We start from the raw sequence: 13,686 nt of genomic DNA on the forward strand, positions 1-13,686 counted from the left end.
TGCTAACTTAGCACTCTGTGCGCAGGCCCTCCACTTCAGGCCTGAGTTCCCTTCTCCACGCGCCTTTGCATTACTAGCCCTGGCACACACAGTGCACATCACTAGGACACTTTACTAGTAAGGCAAACATACCAATCATGGCCAAACAATTGCCATTACACTTTACATAGGGAACACTTGTACTTTGACACTGATCAACAGTGGCAAAGTACCCAAAGGTTCTAAATTGGCAACTATATGTCGGGAAAATGGTCTAGGGGGAAAAAAAAGTTTAGGAGACTTTAGCCAAAAAGGTCAAGCCCTACAACTACACTCATGGGCCTATTTCGATGTCGGATGGACCTAAGTTTGTCCAACATCGGGCAGGAGCTGTAACCGACCGATCTGCTATCGTCTGTTACAGCCCTGCAAGTACGATGCGACCGAACAGGGTCCGGTCGCATTCATATACCTAACAATGCAAGCATGCTTTCCGACCGGAAAGCATGATTGCAATGTAGAAAGCAGGGGTGCAGTTCATCCCTGCACCCTGTGGCTGGCACCTGAAGGTGCCTGCCAACGGGTGCAGGGATCAACGGAGGAAGGTGCCCCCAGGCCGCCATCTGGTGGCCTCACACGCATGGGGACCCTGCTGGGGGCCCCCAGAGACAGCTTCCGACTGCCTTTTTGTGCCGGACAGACCGGCACAAAAAGGCAGTGAAAAGCTGCATCGTACTCCCTCGGTCGCACAGAGGCGACCGGGGTAGTACTGGAGGATTATCTAAAAGTGAGTCACAAGGGGATGTACAATTGTTTAGCAACCCGCAATGCGGTCGAAAAACAATTGCAGTTTACCACCTACTTCATGTAGGCAGTAAGCCAGTCGCAAATGGGACAGGGTCCCCAGGGGATCCCTTCCCTTTTGTAAATTTGAGCGAAAACATTTTTTAAGGGCAGGTAGTGGTCCGATGGACCACTGCTTACTCTTTAAAAATAAATCTGAAATGTTTCATTTTTGATTTTGAAACTAATCCCATTTTCCTTTAGGGAAAACAGACTGAATTTTTTAAAAAAGTTGCTTCATTTAAAAAAACAAAAAAAAAACACACACACAGACATGGGGGTCTGCTATCTACGGCAGGCCACCATCACTGTGCTATTGCCCATTTCCTATGGGTCAGAAATTGCAACCTGCCTCATGATTTTTGATGAGTCAGTTCATTTGCGACCCCCATTGGGAATCCCAAAATGTGTCTTAGACACATAAGCACATTTCCTTTTGTGTCTCACAAATTGTGAGTTGTTAAAATTAGCAAATTGGAGTGGCAAAAGGAAATGGTTTGTAGCGCAGACATTGAGCCAGATGTACAACCATTTTTAGTGGTCGAAAACAGCCCGATTCTCAGAATTTTAGCATGTACCGAACCTCTTTTGCGAGTCGGTAACCTATGACTGTGCAGGAGAATTAATCAGTGGGCGGATTTCTGACGGCTCCCGGCCATCATGAGCACACGCCCACTGTGATTTTTGATGGCCGGGTGCCGTCATGAGTACAGTAGCACCACGCTCAACCCCGCCCTCCCCTCACACCGCGGTGGAGTTAGCGACGCGACGACGGGGCTAAAAACAATTGCTTTATTTAAAAAGCAATCACAGACATGGTGGTCTGCTGTTTCCAGGAGGACACCAGCCCTACGATAACAGGCCATTCCCAAAGGGTTGCAAATTGCGACCTACCTCATGAATATTGATGAGACAAATTAGTACATCGCATTTTGTGAATACCTAATTACGAGTCACAAAAAAATCGCAATTCGAGACATGCAAAATTAAATGGTCATACATCTGCCCTTATATTTTTTATAAATATATACACTGATTTCCTGGTATCTAGAATGTAAAACTGCTGCCACAACAGGAATGGGTTTGTGTTTGTACAGAGACAAATGGTTAATTTCATAATCACATGAGTCCAGGAATGTCATGATGTGTAGAACGTATTTTGGAAAATACTGCTGAGCTACTGTGTGTAAAATGCTAAAGTTCTATCTTGAATATGTTTCTCAACAATAACATATCTTTCTGTGTTGTTTTTAGGGGAATGTCTAATTCAGCGAGAACAAAAAGGTGAGCATATATATTTTTTTATAATGTGATAATGTAAAGTTTATTTCAAAATGTGTACAGCAGATGCTAAGGAGGTGACCAAATAACAAGAGTCTGATAAATGGGTATATATATTTAAATCTATATCTGCATATCATTTTCAATAAATCCTATTAAAGGTATCTTAAAGTAGACTGTTTTAATTGAAGTAAGAGTGTTAAACTTTTTTTGCAAATGTCATCCATGACAGCCTTGCATATGGTCAAGTCGTGGGTTTCACTCTTCATGTCTCCAGCTTAATGGCAGACTTCTTTTGTAAATTACTAACAGCAACAGATAAACGACATCTGGAATCTGTAATCCAAAATGTATTCTTGTTGAATCCTTGAAAAATATATGTCAATGGACACTATACCACTTTATAAAGCATTTTTCTAGAGAACGTTATGTATTCTCTTTAGCAGATCATATTCTTGCAATCTCAATGATGTCATTTTGAATGTCATAAGTAATGTAAAATATGAAGACATAAGCAGTGCATGGCTGAGGCATTGCTTAATTTGCACACAAAAAAATATGTGCCAGGGCCCTCTTAGGGGAGGCCACTGCAGCTTGTACCACCCATTGCCCCGGGGCAGTACTGTCAATGACACTATCAACATAACTACTAACCATCACGCTCCTACAAGTGTGACTGTTCAGACTGTTTGAGGGCCTCACATCTATAAGAATACCTTGGGTGGCAGGAATAAGTCATTTTTAATATATGTTGAGTTAATAAACAACTGTTTTGCTAATCTCTATATGTGACAGACAGTGCCTCCATGTGGCAGACTGTGGTAAGTACTGGTGTTGACAACTAAGTGCTGGCACCGAGTACCGGAAACCACCGCCTCAAATCAAGTACAGGTTTAGTTAGCACTTTAAGTTATAGTTAGCTCTGTAAATTATTCTGGTGAATGTCGCATCCTTTTTGTTTTTTAAACATTTGTTTTTACCCTATTTTAACACGTAACTATTATATCACTCTAACCTTTTTTTTTGCCAGGAATTTCTAGGGTTATTGTTAACGTAAGTGTGTACCCTATTAGCATACCGTACTATAAAGTCATTTTAAATTTTCTTTTTCTGTAAGGCAATTAAACTTCTTTATTTGTAGTAAATCGTTTGTATATATATATATATAAAATATATATATTACCTACTGACGGTCGCCAGTAGGTAGTTATAGTTAGGACCTATTATCCATAGGAAATCCGCAACATAGTCATCGTACCATAAGCGCACCCTTCCGACCACGCGCTGAATGCTAATTGGCTGTCAAGTGGTTGTCAACATTCAAACCCAGGAACTGTTGGCAGCCATTTTGTGCCTCGGTAGAAGCAAAGCTGAGGAAGTCAGTGGAATATGTGTGCGAAACGTAGAAAAGGGGCAGGGTAGAAATAATTTTACCCTCTAGACCTGCTTAGGGGGTCCCAGAAGGACTCCCAGGGTCCACAATTATTTTTTAAAAAGACCCGACAGGTGCATGTAGGGTGTGCAGACTCTGCCGTAAAATAAATACAATAAAACTGAGGTTTTTTTTATAATTAGCCCCCCGGGAGGCTAAATACTGGGGTAAAATTATTAAATCGTCACCCTCCGGGGCTAAAAAAAAAATAGTGGGAGGAGGGGTCCAAGGTCCCCAAACCCGGACCACCAACCCCAGGGCTTTATGTATTGTGGGAGGGGGACTGCGTGGCCCCCCTGCTGGAGCACTCGAGGTACCTGTTACCTCACGGGGCTACAAAAAAAATGGTTAGGGGGGCTGCAAGGTCTCCAAAGCAACAGAGACCACTACTCCCCGGTGCTTTATGTATTGTGGGGGGGCCGGCTCCTGCAGTGTCCCGGGGTGTCCATCCCGCCCTCTCATAGCAAGGAAATCTGTTCTCTCTTTCTAAAGCTTTTCCACAATGCCGGCTCCCAAATGCGTAGAAGTTGTGCACCAAAGACACTGGAGTTGCGCACCCTACAGATTATGAGTCGTGCATCCAGCGCGTGCACACCAGGAGGCCGCACTGAGCGCTGCGCAGGGTGCATTACTTTGAATTTTACTTTAAAAAAAATAGCCCCTATCAGTAATTTCTAATATCCCCGGGGATCCTATCCCCCGGGTCTTATAAAAAATGTTGGGGACCGTGTGGGGAGCCACAATGCCCCCACGGTCCCATCGGCTCCCCGCGTCCTTCGGGAGGCCGCATTTCTTTTTCACATGGGGAGATGCTAACTTGCATGTGGAAAAGCCATCTGGTTTGGAATTTGAAAGTAAGAACAGATTTCCATGCTGTGTTTTTTAAAATCCAAAGTAAGTTTGCTATGGGAGGGTAGGAGCTGCAAGACTCCTGCCTTCTCATAGCAAACAGCAGTTTCCCGGGGGTAGGCACCCCGGGACACTGCAGGAGCCGGCTGTGGGCGTGTTGGTCCCCAGGGCCCTCAAGGGCTCCAGGCGGAGGGCCACACAGCCTGCCACCCACAATACACAAATCCCCGGGGGGGTGATGGTTCCCGGGGCTTGAGGGGGGTCGTTGAGGCCCACACACTTCTAATTTTGGAGGGGGGTCCTTGGAGTCCCTCCCAACCATTTATTGTATAACCCCGGGGGGTGGCTCTCACTCTTGTATAGGAGACAGCAATGTTGAGAAAATCTTCCGGTAATATAACAAAGGATTTTTTAGTCCATTTTTGGCGTTTTTGTTGTAGTTTGCAGGTGTTAAAGTGACGACAATTTTAACTGCGTCTTTATAAATATGCCACAAAGTTTTGTAATGTGGACAATCTCGTCTTCCATTTTAATAGGTACGAACCTGGAAGAAGAGAAAGTGACGAAAGATGATTTCCGACATGTTTAGGCTTGAGAGCCTGATTATTCATTAAATGGGGTCTGGCAGATAAGTGCGTACTTATTATACAAGAAGCCTTTCGGGGTCTTGCGAAAGCAAGTCATCTTCAATAATTGCCTCCCACTGTGTGTACTTGCAAGGTCATCTGATTTGCTTGTATGTTAAAAACAGACACTTTCTACACCTCTTTTTCATTCGTTGGGAAGCATTGTAAGAAGACGTATTACCAACCAATCACTTTCCTTGAGGCAGATTTTCAAAAACATTTGATTGGCTGTTGTGTGTTTAACTCTACCTTCCTGATCCTAATGTTGATTGGCTTGTTTTTTCTAAGTGACGTTACGATACCCTCACCATATACATAGCCCATTTTGTGACGCTCTTTATTTTACAATGCGTTTCAAAAACTAGTTGTGGTAGGGTGTTTTTAACTTAAACTGTGTACTCTGCTTACGAGTTTGTTGACTTTAAAAGTATTTTAAAAAATGATTCTATTTTCTATTCTATCATAATTGTGCTGACTTTTCTCCTTTATCATGGAGTACTTTGTCCTTTCATTAAATGTATATTTCTTCAAACCATCCCTGAAAGAAAAATGCACAAGTTTTCAAAATATTTTTATTGAGTCTTTTATAGTCATTACATGGGTGAAAGATAAAATCTTTTTTTCATTCATTGGTATCACGCATTGGACCACATTCCTTATGTTTACATTATATACGTGTTGCCCCATCATCTTTATTTAAATGTTTGGACTTTTTATTCTTTCAGATAAAGTAGAATAGAAGTGCTACAACAAACACTCCCTCACTACTTCATCTTTCTTTTTTTATGTACACTTCATGTTAATATTACCTTTTTCAATCATATTTAAAAATTGAAAGCATTAATAATATTTGAAGACAATTATATTATTTTTTTCAAAAAAAGTGCTTACAATGATAATCCTCCTGTTCTTAACGAGTGAAAATGGTAAAAGCACTACTCAATATAAATACTTTTAACCCATTTTCACTCTAGAAGATAAAGAGTATTCTCCTTTATTCCGAAGTATTTCCTTTTTTCGTTGATAGTTTATTTATACTACATTTTTCAATCATTAAGAAATACTCCATACAAACATTTTTTATTTATTATTCTTTGAAATCCTCTGTTGAAAGTCATCCAACTCCACTTGAAGGATCATAAAGTTGAATGTAAAATAAAATATACATTTCTGTGGAAATGAAAGATAAACTCAAGATGATGGCATCGCTCCTAAGCATTACTTTGCAAGTAATGGTTCTTTCGTCAACTTGTTATTATATTCCATTTAAATTTACTCATACAACATTCGATAATTATTTAAATATTTCTGCTTTCTTTTTCAAAAATATCAAACAGATACCTATTCAGATAATTTACCTCTGTTCGAAATTCTTTCCTTCCTCCATCGAAATTCATCCAACTCCTCTGGAAGGGACATAATGTTTTATGTATTTTTAAATATACATTAACAATATGTCCCTCTGAGGGAAATGAAAGATATTCTCAAGTTGCTTTCGCATGCCACAAATCATTACCTTGCTCGTAGATTCTTCATCCATATTGATTCTCTGAAACTAAACTTATCATCCTACGGGTGTGGTTTATATACTTTTTGGTTACTTAACACTCTATGGGATCATTTATTGTTCCTCCCACTTTTAACTCACGTTTTTCAGTTGACAGGTGTTCTCATTTCCACTGTTTTAATACGTCACGTGTTTATGTAAACGTGCCTCTTTCCATACTTTTTGACTTTCGTATAATTTCTAAAATGCTTTATTTAAACTTGTTTTTCTTATTAAAGCATTTCTATAGGTTACTTTTTTCTAATACGAGTATTACCATTCATTCCCCCTTTTTTTCCACTTATTATTCTAGTAACTTCCCTTTTTTTTTACTTTTAAACCCTGAAAGTAGCTCTCAGAGGTGAAGCCAAACCAAGCCAATTTCAGACATTCTGTGTATATTAAAAAAGGTAGCACTGAGGGGAGGAGCCTAGCTCGCGGACGTAATGGCCGCCTTTTAGCTCGGCTCCGTCGACCCTCCGGCTAACTTCGACTATCCTGTCATATATCCTGCACTGCGACGCTACTTCCATACAGAATTCGAACTTTGAACACCCACTCTTACTCACCGTCTGATCCGGAGGTCCCTGGGTGCTGTAGATCCGCAGCTGTGCTCTCGGTGAGATTGGGGCCTCCGGGCGCTCGAGACCGGGACCTCGCCTGTGGGACCCGACCGGCGGAGGCGTGATTCCTGCGGGACCCGACCGGCGGAGAAGAGTTTGCCGGCCCCGGCCGCGACAGTGAGCCATTGGTGGGAACCGTTGTGCGTGTGCCCCGGAGATCCTGAACCGGCCCGATGACTGGGCCGTGTGGCTGGAGGGGGACGAGCTGTGTTGGGGGCTGACCGTGTGAAGGGGTCCCTTCGCCTTTGTCCTGTCCGGCGGTCCTGGACCCCACGCCTGGCTCTCGCCTGTGGGGCCTGCCGCTGTTCGGAGAAGATCCCCCCCCCCATCGGACGCTCTCCCATCCTGTGCCGGTGAGGCCGTTGTTGGGAGCCTCCGGGGGTCTGTAAAGTCCTGCATTTGGGAACTGTTTGGGGGCCCACAGTGGAGTGTGGGGCGGCGAAACTCACAAGATGGCTGCCGACAACCTGGGGGACACTCCGCTCTGCACCGATGCTCCTTGCCGTCCGGATTGTGCAGAGGCCTGGGTGTGTACTCGAGCGCCCACGCCCGGAGATGTCCTGGACGCCTTGATGTCATTGTATGCTGTCTTGGCCCCCGGTGCCTCTGCTGACCCCGTGCGGCTCGCCGCCATTTTGGGCCGCCGCTCTTTCATGCACCCCTATCGTCCTGATGCCGCCATTGCTTCGCCCCCTTCGGCTGCGCCAGGAGTTGCTGTTGTTGTTCTTCGGCCGCTGGATGGGCCGGTGACTTTTGACCGTCTGCTTTCTCGTCGCCTGGATTCCGAGGACTTCCACAGGCCGCGGAGATCTGCTTCTTCTCGGGTGCCCGGGACTCATGGTGGGCCGCTGTTTGCTCCCGCTTTGTTGGATTCGAACTTTTGTTCTGGAGGGATACCTTTGTACTGTCGAACTGCGCACCTGGACTACGGCTTGCCTTTGCTTGCCTTGTCGTTATTGCTACAATTGATTTGCTTAATTGACTTTTTGTATTCCCTCCGTACGAACACTCTACCTGATTTATATCATTATCGTGACTCTGGACTACGTTATGATTATTTTTTGCTGGGTGGTCTGCTCCACATTATCCTTGATTGGGTTGGTTTCGTGATCAGGAAGGGTTGGGGGTGAGTTGCACGACATGATAGTTTGCTGGTCCACCGGCCCGTTGCTTTGATGTCTGTATTCCCGACACGGGGAAATGTTACGATCTCTCCCTCCTCCCTCTCCCTGTGGTTCTTGCTGTACGTGAAGGTGTAGTACTGATTTGACATTTATTCATTTGTTGGCCGGGGAGGGTCGTGGCCGAATGTGTTTGTTCATATCCTCTGGCTCCTCCCTCACACTTTATTTTTTGTTTTGTATTTTATCCCCTTCTCTTTTTGTCTTCTTCCTTTACTTTTCTTTCACTATATTTCAGGTTTCGGATTAGGGCGACAGGCACGCTGTCTGGAGGGTAGGCCGTAGCCTTCTGCAGGGGTGCGGGTGGGACGGGTGGGTGGGGTCTTTCAGATGTTTTCTTTTGGTTCTATGGCCCTTTTCTATCCCTTTATAGCGGTGCCGTTCTGTCCTCGCTTCTCGGGCTTGGGTGGGTTGGGTCTATTGCTTTGCCGCTTTTCTCGGTTTCGATGCTTCGTTGCGATTGCCATACCCTTCTTTTCGCCAGCTACCACTTTCTTCTGTACTGTTAGCCACGGGTCGCTTGGCCCGGGGTGGCGCCCGTCTCGCACGATTGTGTTTCACTTTTATTTTCTTTATTTTGTTCTTCTCCCTTCCTTTCCCTCCCCTTTTTTTTGTCCTTTTTTTGGTTTCCTCCCCCTAGTTTCCTTCCTATTTTTTCCCCCCTTCCCTTCTTCCCTCCCCCTCCTTCCCCCCCCCTTCCCCCTTTTTCCCAGGCTCGTATTGTGAGACGTGGGCTTGATTCGTACATTTTTCCGTTCCCCTTGCCTCCGTTAGCGTGTTATTGGGTGGGGGTCATTAGATCTTGGTAGCACTTGTATGCTTCTCCACTACATTTTGCGTCTGTTTGTGCTATGGTCGTATCATGCCCTTACATCCTCCTCCCCCCCACCCCCCCCTCCTCTTCTCGTTCTGGCATGGGTATAATCCTGTTTCTGGGTTTTTCCGTCTTTGTGAGTCAGCCATGAGCCTTGTCCCCTCATTATAAAATAGACCTCATTGATCCTGATGTTGGGCCGTCATTGCTGCTTCTCCCATTTCGAGCATTGTTCGATTATGTTTGCTTGCCTGCCACCTGGCCTCGTGTTGCCTCTTTTGCTTCTTGATTGTTTTTGATTTGTGGCCGGCCGGAATGGTTGTAGGCCCGTACATGTTTATCCTAATGATGCAAATAAAGGTCTTCTAAAAAAAAAAAAAAAAAAAGTAGCATTGCTCATTTCACCACCCTTAAGAGTTTCAGACAGCAAAACCAATGGCAGGGACTGTTAATAAGACTCAAACACACACTGTGGTGGCGTATCAATCAATCAATCAGGGATGTATAGAGCACATTACTCCCCTGTGAGGGTTCCAGGCGCTGGGGGAGTGTGTGGGGGGATTTGTGCAGCTTTAGTCATTCGAAAAGCCAGGTCTTATGGCTCTTCCTGAATGCTTTCAGTGTGGGGCTTCATCTGATGCTGAGGGGGAGTTCATTCCAGGTCTTGGCCATGATGTAGGAGAAGGGTGTGCCTCCTGTCGGGTTCTGTGAATACAGGCCTGGTCAGCGGAGTGGAGGTTTCTTTTGGGGGTGCAGAAGGAGATTGAGGTATTGGAGTAAGTTGGGGAGACTTACTGCTGTGGTAATACAGTTTGTGGCACACTTCATGTTATGATTTGAATTGTACTTGATTAGAAGCATTTAATATTGATAAACGTTTTCCTAGCATTCTTCTGATAACTTCACCTGGAATGTCTTGGTGGTTACTACTGATTATTGTGCTTAGGGTGGTCATAGTGTTATGTTAATACATACCCCCAGCACAACCCCTACACTTCCTAAACACCACTACACTACCCTAAACCCTAAAACACTACCCCCAGCATGAACACCTACATTACATAAACACCACTGCACTACCCTAAACCCTAAAACACTACCCCCTACAGTAGACGAACACCACTGCACTATCCTAAACCATAAAACACTAACCGCAGCACGACCCCCTACACTACACAAACACCACTGCACTACCCTAAACCCTAAATCTACCACCAACACAACCCCCTACTCTACACAAACACCAATGCACTACCTTAAACCATAAATCTACCCCAGCACAACCCATACACTACACAAACACCACTACACTACCCTAAACCCTAAAACACTACCCCCAACACTTATACAAACAGCACTTCATTTATTCATATAGATAGTAACTCATAGTTAGTGTTATAAAATCACTATTACAAGTATACAGTTGTCCATACAGTTACTCATGCGATCAGAATCATATGTATACTTCTTTATATCCAACAAATGTCACATACACTGCCTTTTATTTTTGTACTTTGTTGGACATGTACCATTGAGAGATATATTTGCTCGTCACCACACCCATAAAGAAAGTCACTTACCCAAACAAGTGTTATAACATGTAGTCTTAACCTCATATACGTACTGAATTAACTATTCATATATCTTTGGGCAGTCACAGATCCCCCACTGAACCACACACACATTCACTCTCCCATACAAATACAAAAAGGTGCGTCTTCCAGCACAAAAACAAACTCCTCATGACACAGATATTCTTGCACCATGGTGCAAGGGGGACTGTATCACCATATGCCTGCAGTTTAAGCAGCAGTGCAGAGGGAAGGACAGACTTCCAACATATTTATGTACATATGTTGCATCTCTGTGCTTTGGAACTAGCTCAGTACGCTGTAGCTAAAGAACGTACAGTGTCATATAACAGCACTTCCTTATCGTTCTGCAGTTAAACATTCACCATACACCACAAATGCATTCTTTAGTCAATTATGCAGTATGTATACATTAATGTAAACTTTCACACACAAGCATATCAATGTAGCTATTTCTTTAACCAGAGTAGTTAGTTCTGAAAAGAACTTTTTTTTTGTTTTTTGTACTTTTATATTTTGTTTTGATTTTTTGAACTTTTTTCTTTTATTTTGTTTTTTTTAAAAAGAAAAAAAAGTCAACAGGACGGACAAAACCATGTGGAAGGAATAAAAAAAAAACTAGCATCGATGGTTATCAAATGCTCTGCAAACTAGGTCTACTGATTGCTCCCCATAACAAATTAAGTGATTGCACTTCATGCAGTGCATTCTAACTTTCACGAATTGGGGACGTATGTCTGGTGGTGATGTTGAAGGTGATGCCGCAGAGGTACTTGGTATTGCCGGTGATGGAGGTGCATTTTGGTGCAGTCTTCTACATTCTTTGTAAGCATAGTTCACAGGATGCATGGATTGGAGGTGCTTGCTCATACTAGCAGTGCCACAGGAGTATTTCTTGTTTGGATCTCCTCTGGACAGTACTGCCTGGCAAATCTTGCATGTTACTTTGGTGGCATTACATTTCTTTTGCCCCTCAGGAAAAGTAAAACATTTCCATACAATGGATGTGTATCTTTTGGGAGGGTAAGGTTCTGGTAGAAATTGTTCAGTAAAAAAATCATCAGAATCAGATGTTTCTTGCAGTGGTATAGTCATTTTTGACTCCAAAAAAGAAGTTCAGGTGTCCAATGAACAAAAAGTGACGTTCTTTTCAGAACAGGTCTTCTCCTAAGGTAGGTCTAGGAAGAGTAATTGAAATCGGTGAGGTTCTTCAATAGTTAGAACAGTAAGTGTTATAAACCAATGAAATCACTTTTTTTGGTCACATGAGATCCGCGTTGGGTGCGTACACGCCGTACAAATCTAGCGCGACTTCTCCAAATTGCATTTAAAAGTAATATAAGTTTATTAAAACTAAAAAAATATGATTTTTTCCCCTTAATATTTATATTAAATACATATATATATATATTTTTATATCGAAAAAGTTCGCGAAAGTCGTGCACCCACCGCGTTGAGCACATAGATGACGTTATGCGGAAACGTGTGCAGTGTGGCGTGATATGTATATGTTGCGTATGCGCTTGAAGTTACATAAGGGTCGCATAGCAATCGCGCATGATAATACGCACCCATCGCACACCCTATGCGGAACCTACAGAGGAATTCTAATATGACGGCTACATTCCACGCAGTAGTTGAGAAAGGTGCATTTTGGGTGCGCAACTCCTAAAAAAAATGGAAAAAAAAGAAGACAGAAAACATTATAAAAAATATTTTAAAAAAAATATATATATATATATTACATTTAAAAAAAATATATTAAAAATGTGTAATGTAATCTAAAAATAAGATATCTAAAAATAAATATATTTTAAAAAAAATTGTAAATCAGTATCAAAGAAATAAATATAACAATTAATACATTCAAAAATTGTTATTGAAAAAATCTTTCGAAATCACTGAAAAAAAACTTGGGTTTCAGGCAGGTTATACTTTGGAATTATCATTTAAAAAATCTTAGAAATTCACTGAGTAAACCATAGGTTTCAAGCAGGTTATAGTTAGGAATGAGCATTTAAAAAACCTTAGAAATTCACTGAAAAAACCATAGGTTTTAGGGGTGTTATAGTGAGCTGGACATTTCACTCATACAAAACCATTGAAATTCCTCCGTTATAGTTAGTTGTACTAACTGTAACTCTCGCGCCCGCAATCCATTGGTGATGATTTCACATATTACATCATTCATGATATGGTCAGTGACATCACTGATGACATCACTGATGACATCTTAAATGACATCACTGATGACATCACAGATTACATCATCCACGTGACAGTCAGATACACCTCATCATACACTACTATAATCTTACATCAGTCACTGTAAAATACAGAGTACCATATTTTAATCCATTGACACTGCAATACAAGTATCTAAAAACCCACTCAGGGATTCCTAGTTCTACACACACATCTAATCAATTATCTATAAATTCACTCATACATGTTGTCAATGATCAATAGAACACAATCAAATATACTTATACACTTATATTGACATTACACATAAGCACACATACTATTCAGTTATGCAGTCATCCGACACACTTTTGCAAACAATGTATCCTATTTACATTTACTCAGCTACCCACTTATACAAATAGCCTTTCATTTATTCATATAGATAGTAACTCATACTTAGTGTGTTATGAAATCACTATTACAAGTATACAGTTATCTATACAGTCACTCATGCAATTAATGAGTTTTATGTACACTTATTTATATACAACTGTCACATTCGGTCTTTTATTTTTTCTACTTTGTTGGACATGTACCATTGAGAAATGTTTTTTCTCATCACCACACCCATAAAGATATTCACTCACCCAAACAACTATTATAACACATAGTACTCTGTGTCTCCATCAGTAAATGATCACACTACACCAGGCTCAAAGAGTAAATGTTGAAT

At 42.2% G+C, this 13,686-nt stretch overlaps 1 protein-coding gene across 1 annotated transcript in view; it reads left to right on the forward strand.

Moving 5' to 3' along the window:
* The window catches only part of CPZ (carboxypeptidase Z), a 353,734-nt gene that overhangs the window by 128,179 nt on the left and 211,869 nt on the right, over positions 1-13,686 (forward strand). Inside the window, exon 2 of the mRNA XM_078678537.1 lies at positions 2,077-2,106. Within this exon, the coding sequence (XP_078534663.1) occupies positions 2,077-2,106 (30 nt within the window). The remainder of the gene's footprint in view (positions 1-2,076; positions 2,107-13,686) is intronic.

The sequence above is a fragment of the Lissotriton helveticus genome, chromosome 2_2 (assembly GCF_964261635.1).
Source record: "Lissotriton helveticus chromosome 2_2, aLisHel1.1, whole genome shotgun sequence".
NCBI classification, from domain to species: Eukaryota; Metazoa; Chordata; class Amphibia; order Caudata; family Salamandridae; genus Lissotriton; species Lissotriton helveticus.